Source organism: Maylandia zebra, linkage group LG17, assembly GCF_041146795.1.
Source record: "Maylandia zebra isolate NMK-2024a linkage group LG17, Mzebra_GT3a, whole genome shotgun sequence".
Classification (NCBI taxonomy): domain Eukaryota; kingdom Metazoa; phylum Chordata; class Actinopteri; order Cichliformes; family Cichlidae; genus Maylandia; species Maylandia zebra.
Genome location: NC_135183.1, coordinates 12,561,548 through 12,589,198, shown reverse-complemented (window position 1 = coordinate 12,589,198; position 27,651 = coordinate 12,561,548). Strand labels below are relative to the sequence as shown.

General features: G+C 37.6%; 1 protein-coding gene across 2 annotated transcripts in view; it reads right to left on the bottom strand.

Moving 5' to 3' along the window:
- Positions 1 to 15,092, bottom strand: part of exoc2 (exocyst complex component 2) — a 51,901-nt gene extending 36,809 nt beyond the window's left edge. The window contains exons 1-3 of one of the 2 annotated variants that reach the window (XM_004571759.2): positions 15,031 to 15,092; positions 2,332 to 2,489; positions 340 to 516 (exon numbers count right to left, since the gene is read on the bottom strand). In XM_004571759.2, the coding sequence (XP_004571816.2) occupies positions 340 to 516; positions 2,332 to 2,449 (295 nt within the window). In that variant the 5' untranslated portion in view covers positions 2,450 to 2,489; positions 15,031 to 15,092. Of the gene's footprint in view, positions 1 to 339; positions 517 to 2,331; positions 2,490 to 5,497; positions 5,580 to 15,030 lie in introns of those variants that run through there. The other variant, XM_076875621.1, reaches the window with a different exon arrangement.
- Positions 15,093 to 27,651: the final 12,559 nt, after the last annotated feature.

Here is a 27,651-nt window from a genome sequence, read left to right as displayed (position 1 = left end):
TTAAAAATCATTAATTGTTTTATCAAAATTATTATTATGTTTTTTTCAGTTATGGCTATTTTTTAATGTCCTCTCCCTCAGGTCACTCATTTTTCTCCATTTAAGGTTGTTTTTTGCTTTACTCAAATGCTTTAGCGTGCCATTTGTGGCTAAATAACCCAAATGTTGAATATCTTATAACATTTTATATACAAGAAGAGAAACACAATGAATAAAGAGAATTTAATGCTAAACTAATGTAAATAATCATTAGCTGTAGCCCTTGTTTAAACTTGCATCAGCTCCTTTTGTCCAGGCTAGCACATAACAAATGCCATGAGGGTGATATCTCAATCTTACCAATCCTCTCTGGCCTTATTAGTTTAAAAGAGACCGTAGAGGTGCCGAGACCTCCGGACTTGGTGGTGACGATGATCTCTCCTTTGTCGTCTTTGGCAGGTCCCACGCGGCACACTATTTTGCTGGCCGACATCCACTCGGCTGTCAGCAGACAGTTGTGACCGCAGATGGACAGGCCTGAGATGGAAGGGAGAGGGAAAAGGTGGAAGGAGTGAAAGATACAGACATGCAGTGACAGTGCAAACAAACAAACTGCAGCACACGCAGACACACAATCTAAAACAAGAGGAGCTCACTTTAGGCAGCTCTGACGTCTATCAGCGAGTTTAGTCACCCGGGGTCAAAGTTCAAGTTGGGGTTGCGATGGGTGTGGGTGGCCTTGATCTTCCTTCCTCTCACTCAGCTCCTTTAAGCTAATGAGTGCCACTTCAGTGCTAAGTGGCTCATTACTTTCACAATGTGCACTATGCCCCTGCATCTGTCATCCTTTTTTAAAACCCCTAACTAATACTATTTAGGCACTAGAAGGAATACACAAGGATTAGTTTGATATTTCCAGCTGAGGGGATTCAGAAAGCTTCACGTGTGTATAATCAAACGTTACAAAAGCCCACAAGAGCCGATCAACAAATAGCCCATAAAACCGTGAATAATATGCCCATTAGAGCCCCATTTCCTGCCTCTGTTCTCTACTGGCCACTTTGTTTGAATACATAAGCACTCACACACATTTGTGCATATCTAATTGTATAATTCCAGGCCCTGGGGCATTCATGGTTAGAAATAGACCTCTATCACTGGCCAGTTCACGGCTTGCCAAGTGTGTGAGTCTTCTGGACTGCCCCCTCCTTTCCTCACCTCCAGTAAAATCACAGAAGTAGGATATCAGTGTGATGACAACAAGATGGTGGTAGCCCACCTGTATAGCTGTGGAATTATGTTTTTTGTTTAATGAAAAATAACGTGAAAACTAATTTTCACATTAGTGTATGCTAGATTTGTAAAGTGATCGCAGCAAAATGTTTTTTGAGAGTAATCAGTCACACAAAAAGCAAAACAAAAGTCAAAAGTCAAAGTTTATCTGGCGAATTTGGACTTTTTTAATGGAGAATTTCCATATGTGTGTTTGTGTGAAAAAAGTAAAGGTCATTCTAAATGTATAAAGAATTTACAGTACAAGAAACTGTGATTACAACTGCAACAAAAATGAAAGTAGGTATTATATTTTAAGGACTTTATGAACAGTGTTGGTCTACTTTTGGAAAGACTTCTATTTTTCCATATTTTTCAATGCTTTCAATATTTGTCAGAAATTAACAGTTGAGTGTTACTCACATGTGTTAAAAATTTGATACAATATTGATTGCATATTTGGGGATTAAATGAGTAAAGTTTAAACAGCTCTGTGCTAAACTTATGAAACTGTTGTGAACTGGTCATGAATTTCTTATTCCAGAGCAGAAAAAAAAACCAGGTATAGTTCCTGTTTTACATACTAAATAATGAAAAAAAAAACTCTACAGCAGCTGCTTTAAAAATAGGGATTGGGGCCACATCAATAAAAGAAGCGAATGCAAGTGACAATTACAAAATATTCAAACCAGCAACTTTCTCTCAGTGAACCACATAGTAATACAAATAGTAAATAAACATATGAAAATAAGTCATCATTCATTATTTATAGTTTTATTTTCATTCCTGTTAATTAATTAGTTAATGTGTTGATATCTTGTGTAGACAGTTCTGTGTACAGATCTAAAAATGTTGATAAACTGTATATTTCTGTATTATATTCATTTGTAGAAATACATATGTGCACATTTGAGTATGGAAAAAAAACAAAAGAAATATGGATAATTCGCATGCAAAACAGGACCAAGTTAAATATGGATGTCACTCCCCATAAAAATATCAATACTGTGTAACAGACATTTATGTTACACAGTACAGGACAGACAGTGTGGTTAGCTATGCGGTTAGAAAATGGATTACCGATGAGGTCGGCTGGGCCCGTGCCCAGGTTCTCTCCACGGATCGTGACTTTGGTCCAGGCTGCACCTTCTTTGGGCGATATGCCCGTGACGAGCGGGGGCTGCCGGGCTCGAGACATGGTGACCTGAGGTGAACAGGTAATCTGGGTCAATCAGCACCTGGACATGGCAAAAGAAAGCGAGGCATACACAACAGAATGAGGTCAGTAACACGGAACGCTGCACACTGACAGAGCAATCTGTGTAAAAATCAATGAAGCAGCCTACAGACCGAACATTAAACAGAGGTTTGGACAATCAGTTAATTAGTTCAAACGAAAACAGTGTTAAAGTAAAAACGTGATTTTTTTTGCCTGATTTTCTACTGTTAGTCTGACACCTTTCTGTTTTTTTTAACCACTGTTTATTCATCATAAAAACCATTTAAAGCTTGTCAGCTTGTAATGTACAGTAAAAGCAATCCGCTATCATTTTGACATATTTAAAGCATAACATATTGATTTAAACTGACTGAAAATATTTACCATTTATAATACAAAATAATTACTGCCCCACGACTGGGCAAAGTATTGTCAAACGACTGCAGTGTACAAGCATTCCCAGCATGAATCTGAAGATCAGGGGAAGAAAAACATCTTTGTATGTCAACATAGAACCATAGCAAATGAATGTAAAAACATTATCCTAATAACAAAAAATGTAAGCTTTTTTTTTTTCTGAAATTCCCCAAACATTTCTTACTAAATTTCCAGGCAGCTCAATATTATGTTATTTAGTACTGACTAGAGTTGGCAAAATATGAGTAACATTTTGGCTGGCAGCTAGGGTTCATTTTCCACCCTGAACTTCTCCAAACAATGTATGCATTGCAGCAGTTATCTCTCAGATAATAGGAAAAATAGAGACGCTAGCCAAGAATGAAGGAGCAGACAGAGAGCAGGGAGGAAAGGAAGAATGTAAACCTCACAGAACAGGATAAATAAACCTGGCCTCCCCAATCATTCCACATAAGCCCACACAATGCTGAACAGATTATGGCACCAAAGAAGGAGCACCCATGCAAATCAGTTCATGTTGGGCCTGAGTAAAGGAAGACAAGGAAAGGTTCCAAATGACGGAAAAAAAATATGAAAGGATGTATTTCAGCAGCACAGATGTTTGCTAATAAATTACTGCCAGGTCTCAAAAAGGCTGACCAGTCAAGACTCTCTGAAACAGCTTGAGAAAGGCTTCCGCCCTTTTGCTCGGCAGCCAAAACACGTTCTCCACAAACAATTCAGGAGTTCACACGGACTGGACCTTCAGTGTGTTCATGCTGGTAACCCTTTGCACAGTTATATGGCCAATAATTAGTTGTAGGTGTACAAGTTAGACTTCCAAGAATGAACAGAGGCTCTTAAAGTCAAGGAAATAAAAATCGACAGAGCACAACATTTGGTTACTCTGCTTGTTATAAAGACTACAACAAAAAAGTGAAACTTTCAACACCTGCAGCAGGCTCCACATATGACACAAGGTTTCCAACAGAAAAGTTGTTAGCCCTGAAACACCAAGGGGCAGTGGGCTGGGATTCGCTAGGATTTAATACTGCACTCAAATAATTTAACTCTATCTATGACTATAACGCTAACTATTAGTTGTTAGACACAAGATGATGATTTCCCACTTCCAGCATTTACTTTATTCTGTTAGCCTACATAAAATAACATCTGCCTGTTTTTTAATCCCATTTCTAACTTCTTTAAAGTTTTAAAGCTGATTTTTTTTCACCTCAGTTTATCAAGAATAGCAAGATAATAAGATAAGTTAAATTTAATAATAATAATACTAATAATAAAAACACGAATAAATATTCACACATAATCCTGGCACGGGGCCAAAAAAGGCAGAGACCCTACATCAGGAACCATAAACTACATTTATGGGTGCAGCTTGTGCTTATCTTAATTTAACTGTTCTTTTTGTATGCTTTTGTACAGGTTACAGACTCTCACAAACTTTTTTTCACTTGTATTTAAAGTTCTCATTAATATGCAAAATAGTTGAGACACAATAACCAGTTATAGATCAGTCTGACTCACAGCATTATTAATGTCACAATAATTCTGTGCTTTTGAGTTTTTTGTGAAAACAATTTTTATTTTTTTTTTAGGTATTATTATTAATATCTTATTGAACAAGATTAGATATTTATTTATGGTTATGACTGGAGGGGTGAATAACAATAGAAAATTCTTTATCTTTTACATGAAATTATTTAGTTAACTAAATCTAAAGTGTGCAAACTTCTTTATTCAAATCTGAAAATCTAAAACCATCCTAAAATAATAATAATATGCTATTGATATGTATGCTGAAGATACCCAATCAAGTTGCTTTCTTTTAAAAGATTACATAATAAAATTCAACTAACTTAATTTTATTATTCATTTAGTTGAATTTAATTCAACTAAAGACATATTTATCAATTATCATTAGTTATATCTACATTCACAATAGCTTTTGATTTGACATGGTGAGTGCAAATAAACCTTTCTTTCAACATGTGCTTCATGTGTGTACTGATGATAGCCAGTGTCAGTAATGCACATATGATAACATTCTTAATATTATTTATTATTATCAATCATTGTTAATAAATGTATAATTGATGAGGTTTAGTAAAGTAATGACCGTTTTGCAACATCCAAGCACTTTTACTTTTTCAAACACAATAACTTAAGAGTAAAAATCTGACATGGTGACAGTCCTATATTGAACAGCAAAATATTCTGTGCCAACTCAGGAAAATGCCCATGTAGCATTAAAAAGTTGTGAAACTTCCTGTAATAATAATAATAATAATAATAATAATAATAATAATAATAATCACTAACCTAAATTAATGTCTATACATATTCTGTAGCAGCAATTACGGTTGAGACGCATCAAAGCAGAACTAATCACATGCACCTCACAACTCAACAGTTGCTGAATATTGGACATGTAGCACTAGAGTTTAAGGAAACTATATTTAAAAAATGGCTCATGAAAAAGCAAAAATACAGGAGCACAAAGCAACCTCATCTCACCCCACTGACACACACACACACACATGCACACTACAGCCCCTGTCCCCAATTACCCTGACATCGAACAGTTAACATAAAACCTCCAGCGGGATTTACCTCATGTTGTTGCTGCTGCCCTGTGCTTGTCAGAGGAAATGGAGGGGCTATGGGTGTGACATGCAGATGATAAGAGGTTAACAGGTCTAAAACAAGAGCTTGGTATATCCATCATCAATCCCACATGTTTAGAGTGGGAGCAGCAAGGGTGCAGAGGACAGAGCTCTTTATTTTCTATAATTCTAATTTTGCATTCAGGAGTGTTTCTATCCTTTCCCCACTAATCTTGGAAATACACGTGCACAAACACACAGATAGCCTGGCCCCACACACACACACACACACACACACACACACACACACTGGGCAGAATGACAGCTCAGCTAGGTTGCGTGCGAGGGGCCCGAGCTGGTGTTGTGTGGTCTCTGCGTATGCAAGTGTGTGGAAGGATCTGCAAAGAGGTCCATGCAGCTCGTGTGTGTGTGTGTGTGTGTGTGTGTGTGCGTGCGTGCATGTGTGTGTGTGGTCTGGGTGTGTGGTCTCTGGCGCGGGCCTGGGGAGAGCCTGCTGACGGCTTGGATGAGAAAAGAGCCGCTGTGTTTACTTTACTCTGGGGGCTGTGCATGGACACGGGAACACTGCCCAGACCCCTCTCTATAACAGCAGCGTGCACGCACACACATGCGATGCACAGAGTCACACAGAAACTACGGAGACCTCTGCACAAGTCTCATGTCATGCACCACTACAAATAAACTGCAAACAAGGTAATAGAAACTATAACTTCATACAGGCAGAGGCTTCACTGTGAATGGATTTTCCTTAAAGTAGCATGAAAAGAAAAACAAAATCTTAATCTCCAACTGGAAACTTATGAGGCAGGCAACATTTTCTGCAAGACTTGCAGAGGTATCAGCCTCTAGGGGGCATTAAGATCCTTAAGATGATACCCCACTTAATTCTAACAAGTGAGGCCAACAAACAATGATGATACATTAACAGATTTAGCCTCTTTCGTCCTGCTCAAGTCTCCTCCAACCATGACCTCCTCCCCGCCTTCAATACCACCAACTCCAACCCTTCTCTCTCTAGTACTTAAAAGGCAGGTTTGTTTTCCTTGGAGGCTCACTAACAAACAGCAGGGTTGGCTCTAATCTGTATGGAAGCTGTGGAACTTCAAGGTTTAGGATCTTTTTGCAGAACCACTAACAAGTGACCACCCTTCCTTGGCTCAGCGCTGGAAAATGCAGACACAAATGAAAGACTTTCCATTAAATCTCTAAAATAGTTTTGTCAGATAAAACCATTTCATTGTAACATTTTTTGATCCAACAAAAAACAACAACAAAAAACCCCAGAAAAGATATACATTTTAGAATCCCAATGGAATGTCTTGCATATAAATTGAACATTTGATGTGGATATTTTTTATTGAGTGCACGTTCTGATCTGATGCATTAAATCAACAGGCTACCAGCAAGTATGTTACTATTTCCAGTATTTTTCAAACAGGATTAAATCGGGTTTATTATATATTATGATCAAATGTATAACAGTTAAAGAATTATATAAAAGAATATTGTTGCAGAATGTTTCTGGTTTTAACATAATTACAGTTAAAAGCATAAACAGTCCAACTCATGTTGACTACACTTTACTGTTACTTCAAATAAGGTACTAGGAAAAAAAGAATCCATTAAAATGGATTCATAAACCATCATCTGATGTCACTAGAACCTTAGAACTGATGTGTAGCTGTAATGAGCTCAAAATGTAAAGAATCAGTCTGACAGACTCGAAAAACAGAAGAATTTCTCAACTGACATAGTTTCACTGTACTTCAGTTTTTTGTTAAGTGCTCCATTGTCTGTTTTTATTGTGTTCAATTAAAACATAAAAAAATGACCAACTACAAATCAGCTTAACCTGTAAATGATGTGTATATATATATATATATATATATATATATATATATATATATATATATATATATACACACACACACACACACACACACACACAAATAAACAATACAGGTAAAAAACAGGAAGTTGTTTTAAGGCAAATATAAAACAGAAAACAGACATGTGAGGATTTGTAGCTTTTCTGTGATATTTGGATTTTTCACTGGTGGTACTGGTTTACACAAACAAATGAATGTAAAACCATCTAATTCACGTCTGAATGACTGGTATGAACATTTTTACAAATGACTGCAAAATTCTGGGCTAATATAGATATTAAAAATAATTTGGAGGGGATATCCGGTACCAGTACCCAAAAAAATTATTTGAAGATATGCCAATATCACTAAACGAGGCCGATATATGAGTCCATCCCAGACATTTTCATTATTTTATTATTATGAATTGAAATACAACCACTAGATAAAGGAAACCAAATAATAGCTGAATATGATGAGTTTTTAATTTAAATGATTAGCTCCATATCAGACCCCAAACATTTCTCTCCAATTTTTTTGTCTTTGGTGAAAATGGAATCAATGTACTCCCAATAGTCTTCCAGGAAATGCCCCCCAAAATCTTAGGCTTTAGACATAACTGCTATTGATATATGGCAGAACAGTTATGTCTACCATGGGTGACCATCTATGGTATCTGACCAGGCATATGAACACATGTCATGACTACAGCGTTTATACCGCAGATAATTAGCTACTGAGTATTTAAAGGTGATCCACATATGGCAGTGATTGGTGTGTGAATGTGTGTGTCAAAGGAAGAGTGTGATAGGTTTAGTGGGCACAAAGGGACCCATTTAGACAGCTCATCACACTCAAAGCCCCCCCCCCCAATCATTAGAAAATCTAACAGGCTGTTCTAGTGGCTCGGTACCTCTTCCAGACACACATTCACCATTTCACGCTGTGTATCTAACGTAACCCAAACACCAGATTCCATCAAAGATTCTCCCCCCCCACTCCCCTGAATGCACAGAGCCGGCCAAACATCACCCAGCTTGAGATGACTGGCCTGATCACACAGCCTGGGTGGAGTCTGAAAAAAACCTCCTCGGTGTTTGCTCACACCCAGGCTACTGCATACCTCTAAGGTGTAGATATGGCCATGCAGCTCAAAGCCAGAAAGGGACCAAATTCCAACAAATGCTGGAACTACTGACCAGTCATTTTGATAATGAGTCAGCACTTCTACTGCGAGCAGCCAGTCTCAGCCCTTACGGAGACTTTTCCGTGACAGAGGAGGAGAGAAAATGATCAGATGTGTGCTTCTGGTTCACTGGCCAAGCATCATGATGTCTGCCTACAGGGTCTGTTATCTTTAGGGCTATCTGTTTATTTGTTTGTCAGTCTCAAGTGCTTTACTAAGTTATGCCTAATGAAGCAGAGTCCCCAATTTCCCATATAAAAATCCTGTACTAATAAACACAAACATGAAGTATAGGCCTGCAAATGCAAGACAATGTTTTCAGAGGATTAACAGGCTGGAGACAGGCGGCTCTGCCCAATGACAAGGCGAAACTGAGCAGTTTGAACCTTCATAAGCCAGGTTATAACACTGCTGCCCCAGCTTTTTCACATTTAAAAACAACACATCACCAGCGTGAGAAACATCCACTCATATACTACCAGGAGTTATACAAAGACCGCTGCTTACACTAAAACACTTTGGTGGGCATGTAATTAATTATTAAGGTTTACACCATCAAGTCATTTACTATGTCTAATGCTTCACAAAGCTGCCAATATTGTGTTGAATTTACACTCGGTCTGTCTAGCACAGGGATACAGTCAAACTCATTTTTACCTCGAGGACAACAGACTGCCCCACACATTTTGATCTTAAATGGGCTAGATGAGTGAAACTACCCTTTTTGTCAGTGTACAGATGTCTAACTGAACATTTAATCCCTGAGATAGGTTAACATAAGATAGAGAAGTGCAATTGCAACAGCACACCTCAGTTTTTCTACATGAAAATGTGTAAAATTACAGTAAAAGTGTATTTATAAAGAATACTTTTTAGACTGAAATCTCTGTACACAGTGAAAAACATGAACTTTTTTGCCATTTACTTGTTTATTATTTGACTACTTTGGTGTACTATGAATGGCTGTGGGGAAGTCATTATCAGCAGGAAAAGCTGTAAAAATTATACAAATATAGTTAAAAGTCCACAAATTTACTCCCTCCATCATATTTCCCAAAGCCGTCCAGCGGGTGGGACTGGAGTCTTTGCCGGATTCTTCCCCCCAGGTCTTATGTTTGACATCCCTGGTCTAGCATATGAATATTGATATACGTCTATCACTATTTCCCTATGCTCAAGTTTTAAACCTATATTTTGTCTTATAAACAACCCAAATATTTATTTTAGTACCACAGAACAACGCTGAACAATTACTTGATTTCAAAGCCAATTCATGATTAAAAACAAAATCCACTTAAGCAATTTTCAAAGAGTGCAATTTAGGGTATTTTTCCCCAAAATAGTAGCATTTCATTTAATGTAATAAATAAAATAAGTCTAATGTTTTGTCCCAAAAATGCAATATTTACTCTTTAAAACCAATTTCCTATTTTTGAGTCATCATTCTTGTATTTGAATTTAGGGCAAATGATGTTGTGATGATAATCCATGTTTAACTGAATATATATTTCTCTATTATATTGTGAATACTGATGGAAGACTTCATTTTATAAAATCATGCAGCTAATCTAATACTACTAATAATAATAATAATAAGTTATATTTTTCGCCAAATCATAACTCACATTAAACGTTTTACCCCGTTTGTCAGAATAGCTGGGGAGTGTATTGTCAAAAAACAAAACAAACAAACAAAACAAACCCCCAAACTGACCAATTATACAGGGCAGCTAACATTTATTTTACTTTACTTTTACTACACTTGGTGACTGCTGGTACTAGTTTAAAAAAAAAAGAAAGAGGTAAAATAAACCTCATAAAATAAACAAATCAACAAAGCAGCAATATAGCAAGCAATCTTGAGGTGAATGACGGCAGCGAGTCTGAATGACGTGATTCCAGTGTTTCATCTGTGATTTGTGTTGGTGTACATGTCAGACAACTGGCATGATTTTAGGTCATTTAAATGTTCATACATTGTTGAGTGTTTGGGTTTTTTATGATACAATTGTAACCTGTAAACAGGTTTCAGTTCACTTCTCCAATAAGAGAGCCTTTGGGATTTTATCTGCCTTCTAGAGAATAATGTTACTCACCTCTGTTGCAGTCTCATATGATGTTTAAGAAGAGTTTATATCATTTCAGTCTAAAATAAATTAAAATCTCAAACAATCAGCATAGAGCTAATATATATTAAAGTCCAAATAAAAAGTTGCAGGTAGAGCTGGGCGATAGAACGATAACGATATGTATCGCGATATAACTTTTTCTCGATAGAAAAATTAAACTATCGCGATAGACCTCGCTGCTCTTGTCCTCTTAAAAAGAAAAAAAGAAAAAAAAAAAGAACAGCCAATCCAAATTATGTAGAGCAGAGCCGAACCAATCACAGCCGCAGCGTCACGTCACGTGACTTGTTACGTACAGCACAAGTGCCAAGCCGCACATGTGTATTTGTTTGGGAAGCAGCCAGCCACCGTACCGCCCGGGTAATGGAGGAAATGAGTGTGCCAACTAGAAAAATCAACCGAGCGTGACCGAAGGTTACCGAAGAGAAAACAGATGATGGTTCCAATGCCGGAGAGATTGTCGAACGGAAGAGCCATAGAAGTTCCGTAGTGTGAAGGTATTTCGGCTATTTCAAGTCTGACAAAAAACAGAGTAGCGTGCACTGTAAATTGTGCCGAAAGCAAGTCTGGAAATACAATAAACTGGTGCATGCGCTACGTCCACACGTACCCGGGTATTTTTGAAAACGCAGATTTTTCTATGCGTTTGCACGCAGCGTCAAAGGTGTGCGCATTTTTTGACGTCACACTGTGCGCCACGTTATTGTTTCGGTGAAATGAATTTCTACAATACTGTTACTGTTAATTCTACTCTCTGCAGTGTTTAAATGCTTACATATACACACAGTTAGTCCCTCCACACATACGACTCGGTTCTGCTTCTATGCCCCAGCTTTGTTTACTTTTTCCCACCGAGGCTTCTAGACTTCTGATTGGCCAACATTTCTGCACGGTTAGGAATCTAGTGCCACCTGTTGCTTTGGCATGTTCATAGCAGCGTTTTCCTTCATTTCTGCCTTTATGTGCGGACGGGATTATTTTTTAAAACGAAAACGGAAAATCTCCGTTTTCAAAAATACCCGTGTACGTGTGGACGTAGCCTCGGTCTCTGACTGGAAGCGCTAATTCGTCATTCGGCTTTTGTCAGACTAAAGTAACTGTTAAAACTGTTTGAAAAGCTAAGCTATACAACAAGGACAGATTGAGAATTTCCTTTTAGTTCTCAGTTTATTTGATATTGACAAAAGTTAGTCAATTTTGTCTGTTCTTCTGTAAAACAAACTAAGATTTATTTTTAGAATTAATATTTTGTTTCTAAGTGGAATTGACAATTTAGTCTGTTTCATTTGTTCTATTTTGAAACTTAAACGCTTTAGCGGCTGCCTTTTGTGTAGTTTGCAATATTTGCCTTTATTTATCTGAAAAAGTCTCATGTTCCTTAAGTACATCTACCCTGTTGAACTTATTATGGGAAATAAATATTTAAATAAAAACAAGCTGCTGATTATTTCACATTTTACTTGTGAGCAACGGCACATTTAAATCTTACAAATATAGTTATTTGGCTTATATCGTGATAGATATCGTTATTGCCTGAAAGGAAAAAAACATATCGTGATATGAAAAAAATCTCATATCTCCCAGCTCTAGTTGCAGGCAACAAAATTGATTACCAAGCTAACAAATAATCATTGACCTATTCATTTTGTATTAAAATGCGTAAAAAAAATTATTAAAAAAAAAAAAGAGTTGACAGAACTTATGTCATGTTTGTTTTCACGGGGCCACAGCCCCATTGCCTGTCTAGATCTGACAAGGTCACAGAAACCCCAGAGTGAAGACCAGTGGCCCAGCAAGCTCTGTGTGTAGGCTGGGTAATGCCAGGTGGGGCAGAAAGCAAAAAGGGGTAAGCAAAAAGTGCCACTACAAACAAAGTCTAGCCCAGCCCCCATCACTTGATTCACCCCGAGGTCTACGGAGCAGCGTCACTCAGGAAATTCTAAAGAGAAAAAGAAAAAAAAGAAAAAACGCAGCCTACCACATTCCACCAAAACAAACAACAGGGCCACCCAAATTTTTCAATTAGAGCCCCAGGAGGGGACAGGAAATGGATCAGTGTAGCCACCCCCCACCTTCCCCTGTCACCAATGCTGACTCTGGACTAAAGAAAGAGAAGTGATACACAGAGCTCTGTAGGCTCTAACTGTACAATTGCTACCCTGGACCTCAACTCGAATGATCGACATCTTATTTCTATGACACGGCACCAGTCTGCTGTTGACTTGTCAATCAACTTGCTCTCATTCACTCTTTCATACAATCAATCAGTTAAACTAACACACATCGTAAAGAACTGCTTCCCTGGGATAGAGCTATTTAAAGAAAGTATGTGTAACAACATTAAAAAGCACACAAGAAAAAGGATTACAGAGGCTTAAACTATGTTCTGTCTGAAAACACTAAACTTAATGAGCGTTTACATAATATCTGGGAGGTCTTTATGTATATTAAGTTGTATCTCACTGTTTACATATACTAGGAGTGATTGTATGTGCAGCCACAGCTTGAAATGTTGAAATGCACTTTCTTGATCTTTGACTAACACAGACTGGTTAGAATATTTAGAAAACAAAAAGAAGCAATGCTCATCATTGAGGCAGCATTATGCTAAGGATTCTTGAGGCGAATGAGAAAAGTGATTCTGAACAACGTGATTTTTCACTTTGTAGTGCAACTGAAGTGTGACAGACGAGCAGCATTAGGAATAAACACTAAACATATCGTAGGTCAGTTACATCCTGCACTGATTCAGACCCGAGTGTTGAGAATTTTCAGCACTACAGCCTTGTAGTAAAACAATGTGTTTTCCTGTTAAGGGTCAAATTGTTGCAATTGATTAGCTGTTGAAATTCAAGATGTGCTTTCATAATACAACCACTTAAATCAGTTCATCTTACAATCCACTCAGCGAGAATTAGTGTGTTTGTGGTCTATTTCAGGAAACAAACAAAAATTCACTGATTTCACCTTCTCAAATATAAAAGCTGTAATGAGTACACAAATCAATAATAAATAATCATTAACTAGACAGAAAAGCCTCACAGGTGCACTGACCTAAATCAGAACTAACAGTAGCTTCAACCACAAGAAGTGATTATCTTTGATGCGCCACATTACCATGTAATTATACCTCATAACCATCCAAGATAAGTGTGCCATTCATGCAGGGGCAATGAGGGAATATGATTCTCACATGAACTGAATGAGCATTCTGAGAAAACGTAACACTCATACCAAATTAATTCTCAAAAACAAGTCAAGTTACCTAATTTGAAATATACCAATGTTTAGTCTTATCAGTTTGTTTTCCAGTCAGTGCCTTTCTCTGTCACATGAGGTAACTGAGTGTGATCACTTTATTTCTTTTTTTCTTATTTTCACTCTCCACGTTTTTTCTTTTTTGTACTCCAAGTGCCACTAAGGTGTTTTTAAGTGTAATTTTATCACACTAGCAATCACTTCTTACTACTTCAAAGGCAATTAGGAGTAATCATACCACCTGCCGATGAGTCACTACTGCAGATTTTATGTATTTATTTATAAAACAAAAACCCAAGAGATTAGTTGCAAGGTGGGGTCGACGTATGAAAGAAGGAGGTTTCTGAATGAAATCTTCATGAAGCATTTCTATATTTGCAGAGAATAGCACCCGTTGAATATAGCGCTGTGGATTACAGCATCTGGTAAATGAAGTGCCAATTTAGTGCTTTCAACATCACATAGGTTTTCGTTTTAATAATACATCTGCTTTATGAACAACCCAGCTGTTATTCAGCACTAATCGAAAAGTAAACAAAACAAAGGAGGGGTCACAGCTAAGCAAGACAAGAAGATGATTTTTATCGCTATTAACGTAGTATCACCTTCCCGAATTTACCAGAAGTCAATGATTACTAGTAAGAAGTTTCATCACTACGTGTATCGCTACATACACAACGCAACACCAAATTTACTTTAATAAAACAGAAATTTTAACGGAGTTTGGTACAGCTAATCGTAATGTCGCTAACACTGCAGAATGACACAAATAAGCCATTTCCCAGTTTCTTTTTCGTCAGACACGTTAAAGCCAACTGCTGCAATAATTAAATAGCTCTTTCGTTTTGTTACAGAAAAGAATACAAGCTTTACTGAGAAATTTGACAGCTGCAGTTAGCTTATGCTAGCGTTTGCCATTAACCGGATTTGTTACGCTAGAATGATATTGGAGTTAGAGGCTGTCATTCTCGTTCGTCATGACCATAAAAAGGGCTTAGATTTCAAAAGGACATGGCAATTATAGCAAGCTATTTGGGGTAGAAAAAGTAGAAGATATAAATGGAAATATTTAACTTACAGTCGCTTGCCTTCTGCGGTGTTTCCTGTATCATTTAACTATTTCCGGTCTTCCGTTTTTCATGCAGCCTTCAAAATAAAACGAATCACTTTGTAAATGCACATTTATATTTTTGACTATAAATGTGTTTAACTCAGCGATCTCCATAACTTCAAACAAGCTTCTGTAACATAGTAAGTTTAATGTTTTGTTTTATACACTTCAGGCCTTTTAAATGTTAAAATTAAATGAATAAATAAATAAAGTTCTTTGGTACTAGTTATTTTGAATTTCTGTACAGCACTTTGGTCAACGTTGCTGTTGTAATTAAATGTGCTATATAAATAAAATCGATAAACGAACCGATAAAGGATAAATGTAAGAAAACAGCGTGATCATACAGATTTATTAAAATCTTTATAGAAGCCACTTTAGTCTCTCAGCAGATATCCTAATTACCTGTGAAAACTTAAGGCAGTTATATTACATGCACACACACACACACACACACACACACACACACACACACACACACACACACACACACACACACACACACACACACACACAAAATTTTGCTGACCAAGGTTTTAATGTAATCATGTATCCAGGGTGGATCTAAGTCTCCATGCAGCAATAAAACCAGCCTGCTCTTCTGAAGTGTTGGTTGTCCATTGTGTGAGAATTTTGAAGCCCATTGGGAGCTTTGCTCCTTTCCTCATCTCTCTTTTCACGGTGCATCATTGAGGTATTTCCACTTGTTCTGGGAAAGGCGCAGCATCATTAGAAATGCAACAGAGACCACCCAGGCACACACTAGAACACTGATGGCATTACATTTATCTCACCAAATTGTGCAGGGCAGAAATAATTTCTGTGATAAGGCAAGGCCCAATCCCCAGGGAAAGCATATTGTCCAATTAGACTGACTAATCTGATAATTGAGGGATCAAACTGTGACTGGGGAGTTTGCACAGATGCTGATGTAACACAGAGGCTGTTTGTCTACATAAACATCTACTTAAAGCAATGATGGTGGAAGATTTTGATCTCAGTCTCAGTGGTACATTCTTTGCCAATGAATGACTACACTGGCAGTATATCACACATATCACCCGCTGAATACAGAAATAAGTGGCAGTATATATCACATATTTTATTTTATTGTGTTATTGAACAGATATTATATATGTTTTGTAATATAAATGTTGTGCATTTGTACATATTAATTAATACGTATATTAATATACTCACAATTTTGCACCAAATGTTTAGTTGAAGGAATATTTCACAATCTTGGGGAATAAACTTTTGCTTCTCAGTGATAAAATGAGAAGACCACTGTCCTGTCTGTCTGTTAAAGATGAAGGTCATGCCAGCATGTGGTGGTGTGTGCCCAGCATAACAACTGGAAAGAGCGGGGAAACAGCTAGTCTGGCTCAGATGTCAGACTAGCTGTTTCCCATCTGGGAATATATCAGTCGTATTGATCTTCTCATCTATATCCCAAAGTGCCAAAGAAATATACTCTCCATTCAAAATGATTTATTTAGTGAGGAACATGTGATTGCATGTTGCGTTTTTAAATAGTGCAGGCTTTCTGAGCAGGTGTGCTCCTGAGGGTTTGGTGCCCTCATCCTTGCTTTGACCCCCTAACCTTCTGTAATCTACATCTCGCAATGGCACATGCTGCGCTGGCACCATTGCTCATCCCCGAACCCTATTGTTCATTGTTTGTCTTCTCCAGTTTTTTCCCATGGGCCCCTGGCCAGTGAGAGGAAAAGGTCACTGTAAATATTGCACTGAAATCCTCCCGCCCTCCCATAGAGCTCCTGAAGATGGAACAGACGGCCAGTGGGTGAGCACTTCCTTCCTGCGCAGGGCATTTAAACTGTATGACATCAAACAAGTGTGAATCCCTCAATGTCAAAGATTACTGCAGAGATCATATGCTTGGTGCTGACATTACAATAACCTGTGCTACTATACTGTAGATACTATACTATGGTATAGTATCTACAGTACATGCAATTCCATTTGCTTCCTAAAAAAAACAACTGAACAAACAAAAAAGTCTTCTATCTGTCCCAAAGCTACTTTTTAGTCTGTTTCATAGCATTAACCCTTGTGTGGTGTTCGTATTTTTGTTACTCAGCCAGTGTTCATGGGTCTGGTGGACCCGCTAGAGTTTTGGCTTTCCAAATTAACACTATCAAACAATTTTATGTTAAATTACTCAACAGATGTTTACTTCATCCCAATTACAAGACATATGAACAGCAAACATGGTTAATTTTTTCCCTTTACCTTTGTTAGATCACATTTATGAATTAATGTGCTTCTCGTTTTTCTTTTATATAAAATGTTATAAATAAATCAGTTATAATCAAGTGGAGTGAGTGGAAAGACACAACACATTTACACGTGAAAAAATAATTAATTGTTTAATTTTTCTTTTGAAAAAAACTGAACACGGGTCTCACAGACCCGAACACCATACAAGGGTTAAATACCAATAATATGTTTTTAATGAGCATATATGAGTCCAACCCGTGCCCGTATTATGGATCTCAAAATAAACATAAAATATGTATTCCAAAGGAAATTAAGTGAGGTTTTGGAACCCCTGACCCATGTGTGGCTAATCACTAGCCTGTAGCACCGCTGTTAATATAAGACAGGGGATTTTAAATAAACTTCTGATTTCTGGGTTTGTTTGGCTTCTGAGTGGTGCTCTATCTCCCCCCCTTTTTCTGAAGGAGTCCAGTTCCCTGGGCTCACATTTTGGTCTCCGGAAATCCAGGCCTGTGCCAGGCTTAGCTTGGAAAAGCATCCAGATGAACACAATACAAAAATGAGATTTGAGGGGAACAGAGAGCCTTTCAGTCTGAGTGCTGACACACTGCTCAACACTGTCAATGACTGCACAGCTAATGATTTCTGTTCCATCACCTTAAACGGGTCATCACTAGTGGGCACTCTACTTTTGGCCCTGTTAATGTTATGAATGTTATTATGTTATTAAAGACATTTGTGATGAGTTCAGAAACGTTCACTGATAGGCTTGGGGTACATTTCCTCAGCAAGACCTTGTCACTATCCATGCAGGGCAATTGTTTCTTTGGAAATAAATTTCTGATGATTTTGTCATTAGCTACCAAATTAAATATGATTGCAGGATAGCTATGGCTAAATACCATAAGAGGAAAGTCAGAGAATATTAGTTTTAGTAATTTGGAACCAAGACATAAAGACTACGGGGGAATTTGGCCGAAAACGATGGGTGTGAGAAGGTATAAAGGCGCATTTTCCCAAATATGCTTGGGCTTTTACCACCCAGGTTAACATAACATGTTCCTTGCCTTCTCATAACAACGCTCCTTCAACCCCCCCTTCCCCCCAGGCCAGACAACAGGCTACTGTGTCTCTGGGGGCACAGCCCAGATCAGCTCTGAGAACTAGGGGGAGCCTACAAGAATAAAATTAAAAATCCTCATGGATGGTAAAAACAAATTAGAAACATTTACTTCACAAATAGTTTGTTGTGTAATACCACCTCTTTTGGTTGTTTTTTTTTGTTTTTTGTTTTTTTACTGTTGTACACCGGCCCCTCGTATGAGCATCACAGCGCTGAGGGGAAACAGCTTTCATCCACGGGGGCAAGCTGAAGCCGTCGATGCATGCTGCACTGTGTGTTCTGTTTCTGATGAGATGTGACTGGCTGGAGTGCGTTCATAACTGTTTGTGTTTACGAACAGGTGGACTTGGTTACAGCTTGGGGTTATTTGTGTGCAGGATGGGCCAATGCCAATTGCAATCAAGAGGACATTCTAAAAAATCATACAGTTAGCAGGCTGATGTCATGTGCTCAAGCTCTGCTTTCTGCTGTTGTAGGTCAGATGTTTTAATTTGAATATTTATACAGTTTAATGCTGCCATCTTTTTATCCTTTTTATTGTAGCTATTAATTCAAATGTAAAATGATATCTTATTGCAAAGCATTTCTTTTTAAAGACTTAAATATTCTCACTCAACCTTGTTCAGTTTAAGCATCAACATGTGTTTTACTGTATCGTTTTAGATATTTTTAAACCTTCTTTTGGGGAAAAAAGGAGACCTGCAAGTGTATTTCCTCTAGTAAAAACCAGTGTAAATTAATAAGTGACCCAAATTTGAAATACTGACAGCATGAAAGATTTTTAAAAATGTTGTAAAACATAAAGAACTGAGCACGTCAATAATTCCAGAGAGTATTTGGAGCAGTATGGGACCTACTTCAAGATATTAAAGAAATTAGGCAATTAAAGGACGCATAGTGGATTAAAAATACCGCAGGAGAAAACGCTGAGAATAAACTTAAATCTTATGCTCCCCTATGTGAAAGGAAGAGGGGGTTTTAACTTGAATGAGCCCTCTAATGCCACACATGGGCTTTCTATCCCATGGATCCTTCTGTAAAGTCTTAACACCCTGAGGACGAACTGCATTGGCCTCAGTGAATATTAACTGGACTTATTGTGTAGCATGTTGGCTCACATAACTATGATTTCATAACATGTCTTCATTTCCGCTGCTAAATCAACGACAGTGAGCATCCAGGGCTTGGCGGGCTGCTTCATTGTGACCTCAAGATTTTTCCTCTATCTGTGCGTTTCATATATTTTATGCAGAGAAAAAAAATGCAGCTGCAACTCAGTAGGGGGCGCCCAAGAATGTCATTTCAGAACTTGGCCTCATCACTGGGGAGCTCCTTCAGAAAGAAGTGAAGGTGGACAAATGCGAGAAAAGCTTTGTTGTGAGGTATAAGAACAGTGACTGCAGTGTTACCAACCTGTCTGTATAAACATATAAAGCAACACAACTGCCTTAGATTACAGTTAGAATAAATTTAGGTGTGAACAAAATGAAAACATTAAGTAACAGCAGCGTTGAATATTTAAAATAAAATTCTAGCAAAAATGTTTTCTATGTTCTACATTCCTTCTGAATTCAATGATATATAGAAACTGTTTTTATTGGTACCTAAGCCATAATATAGCACAATTATATTAGTTTCATGAAGAACCTCTTTCAGATGTTAAAAGTTAAACAGCTGTAAGAAGCTGTTCATTCAAATGATTCAGTAAAGCTATCTGAAAACTATCTGTTTAAATCAAGAAATATTTATGGAGCAAAATTTGACAATTCACAAATTGACCATTTTTAATATCAAAATAACCGATTTAATTCTATTTTTAATAGTATTCAATACAGCAATCTATAACAACATCAGTATTTTCCTTTCAAAAATTCAGTTAAAGGAACAAAAAGCGATTTCAACTGGATGGAAAAATAAAGTCTGTTCTCGAGATAGAGGGTGGTAGAATAAAGGGTAAAAAATGGGAAAAGAAATGATAAATAATAATAAATCAGGCACAATGAAATGAAAATAACTTTAAAACAGATGTAAAAAGAAAATATAGTTAAACAGTGGAATAGTTACACAAAGCTAAGAGCCACCTTTGATGTAGTGTCAACAAAGTCTCAAACAGTCACTCATTACTGAATGTCGTTCTTAAACTGCTGTATGAGAACAACTGCTGTCCACTCGACATTAAATAATAATTCAGGGAGATTTTTTGCATGCAATGTAATGTCAATATATATATAAAGTTTACAAGTGCCATCATTTTGTTTTCAGGATGAACAGTTTATAAATATGCATATGTACAGTTGAAGAAAAAAATAAAGAACGTTTAAAAAACAGTAAAATAAATGAATAAATTAACATGTGATTCAATCTTCAAACTTTACCTAATTTTAATCCGCAACAGGAAAAGATTTCTGACTTATTTGGTTGTATAAATGTATACATTTGAGAGTCTATGCATACCTGTACACAAATTGTGTGTGTGTGTGTGTGTGTGTGTGTGTGTGTGTGTGTGTGTGTGTGTGTAGTTGAAGTAGAGTGGCTGTTTGTAGTGAAAACAGTGAGAAAGAAGACACAGAGGAAGCTAAACACAGGCTGCGCTTTGACGTCTGCAGCAGGGTGACGCTATTGTGAACAGGTTGTTTAACCACCACAGATGCAAGTTATATGTTAGCACAGCACGTATCTGATAATCAGAGTTTGTAACAGGTTATATATGGTAAAAAACTGCATAAATAGCTACTGGAGGTAATATTTCGTAGTGATAATGCGGCAGCTATAAATTGTACTATTATTGGATTGGAGGGACTGAGAGATTTCCTGTGTTAAGTGGATAAGGTGCTGTGGCATACAGGAAGGGAAATAGCATGTATGTAGTTCAGCGGGAGGTGGTGTTGCGGATATAATGAGAGCTATAGGATTGTGTATGTTGGAGAGTGCGGAGTGTGCAGCAGTGCAAATTGAGGTCAGTTTCAGCAGACTAGCCTTTTGGCTTTGATCCTTTGGCTGAACTGGATGAAAGACATCCTGCTTTCCTTCCCATGAAGAACAGGGAGGCGAGCAAGGGGGTAGTTGGAGGGTGGGCGTAGGGGACCTCAGTTTTCCACCTCAGTATGAGTTAATATAGTCCAAACTCTCCTCTATTATTACAATATCTTATTTTCATCTGTCTTGCCTCTCCTCTGCTAAACTCAGTCGCATTCTCGCCCACGCTGTTCTGTAAACCTCCTCATTTCCTGCTAGTATAAATCCTGATGAGGCTTTATCAATGCTTTGTCTCTCTATCTACTCTTCCCTGACTCCCTCTATTCTTTCTGTTCTTTCCCTTCACAGTGCATTCAAAATCTGAACTTTGATCCTCCCACAACCTGTCAGATACCGGACCCACAGCCTCGAGCAATCTGCTGTTTGCGTGTGTGTATTTGGCCTTCTGGATCCTTTTTTCACATGTGCAATGCAGTGTTAAAGCATCCATGTCAATCACTGCTTGCGTGATCAAAAAATAATTACTTAATGGGATTATGTTGTTTAGACTTGAATCACCAAGACACTAATGTGTCTTCATAATGAGAAAGTACTGATGGGAAAAGGTTTTAAGTGCCAGTTGCATTGTTCTAGGATTGCAGCCTTAGTTTATTTTTTTGTGTGTTGGCTATCGTTTTTATTAGCTACATTAACACAATACTTACAATAGTAATTGCTCTGAAGCGAAGCAAGGAGCAAAAGCAGCCAGCTCGGAATCAGGTAAACTTCAGGTGAGCCAGTGGGGGGGATGAATGGGTTAATGAAACACTGGACTTTAGACTAGTAGCTACAAAAGTTTCAACAATCATAATGTTATTAGTGTACGGATGATGATCATTTACTCATCTTAGGTACTTTTTAAACTTTTAAAACATAATCATAATAGTTTGATCATTTGTTTCTGAAGTGACTTAACTTATTTGTGGGATACTTCATGCATCCACTGTGGCCAGTAGAATGCATTGACAAATGAAACGTATGGATTGTCGGGTCTTTGTTACGGGATGCATACTATAGGGATAAGGCTGTCTAAATGAAAGCCAAGACAGAATATTGACTTTGTAGTGTGGCAGCAAGAGGAGGAAGGCATGGCACAAAAAACTGAGAAATAACACAGAGAGATGAAGTGGTTTATAAATACACTTTGGATGTGATGGTTGTTAATAACAGATGATCGTGGCATCAAATCCAAATAATTAACTCAGACAAAGAGCAACAAGTTTCAGTTTATTGCTGACTGCTTGTGTTTTTAAAACAATGAATTTTGTTGTAGAAATGCCGCCGCATTCCCAGATCTCAGAAAGTTAGATCAGTGTTGAAAATGTTTCCTTCTTTCTAAATCAATTTTTTTTGTAGTTTCAAAAATACATTATTTATTCACATTTTTGCTAGCTTGCTGTTGTCTTCTTCACTGCCTCTCCTGGCTCCTTAGCTCTCAGTTAATAACTGGTGGCAGGATGTGGATTCAAACTTATGTGTACGTGCTCATGGATGTGTAGAAAGCAGGCAAAGCAAGAATACTCCATAGAGTATTACTCCATAGCTGCTAGTGGTTAAATACCCATCAAGGAATTAGTTAGAATAAAATGAAGTACATCTTCAATTTTGTCCTGTGAGTTGAAATACTTCAAAGACATGGACAAAGAAAAATAAAAACAGACACATATGGAACATAAATGACAGGATGGAACTATGAGTTCAAATACAATAGAAGCTGAAAACAAAGAGGATTAATAGAGGAGCACTTTCCTGTGTTTGACACTGGACAAGCAGGCCCACAAATGCCCTGCATTTATTTGTTCTTGTCAGGGTGGAAGTAAATGTGGAAACAGTTAACTGGGAAGAGAAATTGGACACTTAAGTGAATTCATCACAGGTAGAGGGTAAATAAGGCATTCACGGACCATGTGGGAGATATGCAGGCTGGTGTTTGATTAAAGAAGTGGGAGGATGCAAATGACGTCTGTGAAGTAAATCGGAGCTACAAACAAATCTGGTAAGATTATCTGCCCTGATGTGACATTGTGGCAATAACTGAATAACTGAGCTGATCTGGCTTCCATTCAGCCTGAATCCTTTCACACTATGTGCGTGAACAAAGAGCGTCTGCACGTCAGTAAACAGTGCGTCAGCAGCAGTGCTTTTGAGAGGAGGTTGCCCTCCTGAGATAACTTTGTAAATCCCACAACAGATGTTAGATTACCTGATGAAAACAAGAATACAAATCTGCAAAGTAATGATGATTCACAGGACAAAAGGGCACATGCACGCGAGGAATGCAATTTTGAAATGCTTTTAATCAAGATGCATGATTAACGCAGGCATTAACAATCAGATCAGGAAACAAAAGCAAATATTATTTATAGTCTTGTTTACCAAGTTTTTAATTTAGAGCCCAACCTTAATTGATGGACAGGTTGAAACCTCACGCCCAAATGCTAATACGCCCTATATAGAAACTGTTGAATGAAATAAATTCTTCCTCCTTTTTTCTTTTTAGCCGTAGAATAGGGACGGAATCACCGGCCCTGTTGCATAATAAGACAAGTCACAACAGCTGGGGATCTCTCTTGCTCTCTAAACTAATCTCCTCTGACAAGCTCTGCAGCCAGAAAAACACCTTGTTCAGTGAACTGATAAACAGGTTCTTCTAAGGATTAGCGCTCGGCTAAGTATGAAATTAACAGCAAGAAGGCTATTGTTAGCGGCTGCTTGTCTTGCATGCACGTTGTCAGTTATTAAGTCTTTTATTCATGTAGAAGAAGAAATATGTCCAAAAACAAATGCTCCATTACACGTTTAAGTCATGCGTGCAAAGCTTTACTTAAAACTCCACCAATACCAAACATTTTTTAAATAAATTATGCTTCGTTGTTAAGAGTAAAACTGCTCCCTGTTCAGTTATGCTGCAAACACATCAGCAACACTAATGTTCTAGCTGATGAACAACAAAAAACATTTTACGGTATGTGCACTGTTTGGGCATCTACAGTATTTATACTTTACTTAATCGTAATCTACTGAGGAAGCCAATAAAATTCACTGAAAACAGCTTTTTCACACAAGTGACCAACGGAAAGGCTCACTTTGTAAGTACTGTTAATAAATGGTTGATTGATAGTTGCTTAAGCTGTTAACAAACAGCAGTTAAGTTTATTTTAATGTCGGTCCTGTGATGCAAATGTGGTGACAATACTGAGACTTGGTCTCCCTGTGAACCTGTCATATTCTAAGTAGAACCACAATCATAAGTAGTGACAATGATCATTAGACTGTAACAAACTAGAGAAAGAAAAAGGAACAAAAAGCAAAACAAAAACTAAACAGTGCGTGATGTGGGACACAAACAGGTTCACAGTCTTGTCAGCCTGTTTGCCACCCCGCCTTCTAATTATATTATTAACATCAGTTAGAGCCGGAGATGGGCAGTAATAAAGAACGATTACTTTGTTGGTGTACTTCTGTAGATTTACAGAAAAGAGATTTACACAAATATCTGTACTTATCACTCCTTACATTTTCAAAAAACGTTTGATGCTTCAGGTTTAATGCATTTGAGGGAAGTCTTAATTTCTCAAATTTCACTGTGTGCCATTTTGAGCTTAAATGGATGAAACAATAATTAAATTAAAAAATTAAAGTTGCAAGCAGCGGTCATGTTTGCACATCAGGGTGTGCTGCAGTTGAAAATTTCTTCAATGAGACATCCTAAGCCCTGAATTCTAATTTGGCTATTGCATAAACTATTTCCTTATCACATCCTGTGCCCAGTAGGAGGTGTAGAAGAACACACTGTCATGCTGTTATATATCACGGAGACTCAAGGAGTCATACTTGTGAAAGTATGAAAGCATGAAAATGTTGAGGATACCAGGAAAAGTGCATCTTAAATTAAAAAATGTTGGGAACATGTTGGGTTTAGGGTATGACCCCAAGAGGCGTTTTTGCAGATCTTGGGACATTACATGGACATACCAAATTCCATCCATCCATCCATCTGTCCGTCTGTCCATCCATCCATCCATCCATCCATCCATCGATTTCCTATCCGAAGCCGGGTCGTGGTGGTGGCACCCTAAGGAGAGAATCCCAGACCTGTCTTTTCCCGACCAACACCTCCAGCTTGTCTGGGGAAACACCAAGGCGTTCCCAGGCCAGCTGAGAGATATAATCTCTCCAGCGTGCCAGTTGCCACGTTTCAGACCCAAAACAATATGCACATTAATATCAAACCTCAGATAAATTCTAAATTTGAGGGGTTTTCAAGCAGAGCCTCTAATAAGCAATCCATTCTTGTAAATAATGATAATAATAACAAAAGGAGCAGATATAATGGTGTGTGACATAAACTTCACAAGGTTACAAGGTTACACAAGGTTAGTATAAACTTCACTATTAGGTATAATAGTGAAGTTCTCCCCCTTTAAAATCTTCAGTTGTTTCTCCCTTGTTGTATTTTATGCTAAACAGGGACATTTTACATACACATATTCAATATACTTATTAAAAGGAAGAATTACATGGTAATGCTGGGAAGTTACATTATAAGTTACATTAAATTGTTGCTAACTGTAATGAGGACAAAAAAAAAGTAATTCCAGGAACTCCCACTCCACATTTAATTACCTTCCACGCTCACACAGCGCACCTTTAGAGTTCCTTCAGGCAGCAGGAAATGGAGTGCAATGCTTTAATGTTGGTTAATATGTTTCATAAGTGCAACCATCAGAATATCATTATAGATGAGCAATTTTCACAGTATACATCCATCATGGGTTCACAGCCAGAAGATAATACCCTTGTTTTAACACTTATTCACACAAACACATGCTCATTGGCACTCAAAATAGGGAGAGCACAAATACCCATGTCCTGCTGCAGAGAATTCCTTAGATTTGTATAATTTAGGCTATTCATTTTACACAAGCCTACACACAGTGACGCAGAGCTTTGTTCTGTTCTTTCAACACCCAAAGGCTGGCCATCATTATGTTACGGCAGCGCACGAGGTGAGCAAACAGGGAGGTTTCTTAGGTGTTTAACATCTCATCCAACCTGTTTTAGCTCATAATGAGCTGACAGTTGGATTGTTATCAGGCAGTCAAACAAAGACAGGATTGAGGCATGCAGACACCTCAGTGGGCTGCTGATTGACCTGTGATCAGAATACCCTTCACATCATCAAAGAGCAAAGTAGAATAAAGTTTAATAAAGTCATAAATAGTGCCAGATAAGCATTATTGATAGGATTAAGTTAGCGATCTGGTATTCGTATCTCCAAAATTCTCCCTATTATACTGATATAATGACTTATAAACAGCTGAAATTAAAGCAACATCAATATTAAAAAAAGAAAGAAAACTTGTCACTTTACACGTTGTCATTTCACTGCAACATACAGTTCATTTTCCTATTTCTGTTGCCTTGGCAACAAAAGACAGCTTACTCTGTCTTCTGTACTGCAGTTCAGTGTTGTGTACAGTACAGAAAGTAGGAACGGCTTCAACATGTTGTTCCTCTTGAAGTAATGATGGGAATAAAAACGTATTTAAAAAAACATCAAAAAATTATTCTCTGTTCTGAATTACATGAGGATTGGTTCCAATGGTCACTGCGTTATCTGCTTTATTTGCTTTATTTACCATTTGCCATTACAGTTGGTGTATAAAATAAAGAAAATCACAAACTCAGCCTTTACATAGATAGATAGATAGATAGATAGATAGATAGATAGATAGATAGATAGATAGATAGATAGATAGATAGATAGATAGATAGATAGATAGATAGATAGATAAAGGTGTTTACTATTTTTTTTTATAATATTCAACCCAACCATCCCACCCTTTATAACATAAATTAACTGCAGTGTATATCATCTGTGGAAAGCTGAGCTCAATTTCTTTAGCTGCACCCAGGCCTGATTACCGTCACACCTGTTCTCAATCAGGAAATCACTTAAACAGGACCTGCCTGACAAAGTGAATGGACCAAAAGATCCTCAAAAGCCAGACATCATGCAGTGATCCAAGGAAATTCAGAAAAAAAATGAGAAACAAAGTAATTCTCATGAAAGAATAAAGTTATGTTGAAACCAAGCACACCATTGTTTTTCTTGTGACATAAGTTTGATGTGTCACATGGCCCTCTTCCTATTGAAAAAACAAAAGTTGTATCCAAGATGGCCGACTTCTAAATGGCCACCATGG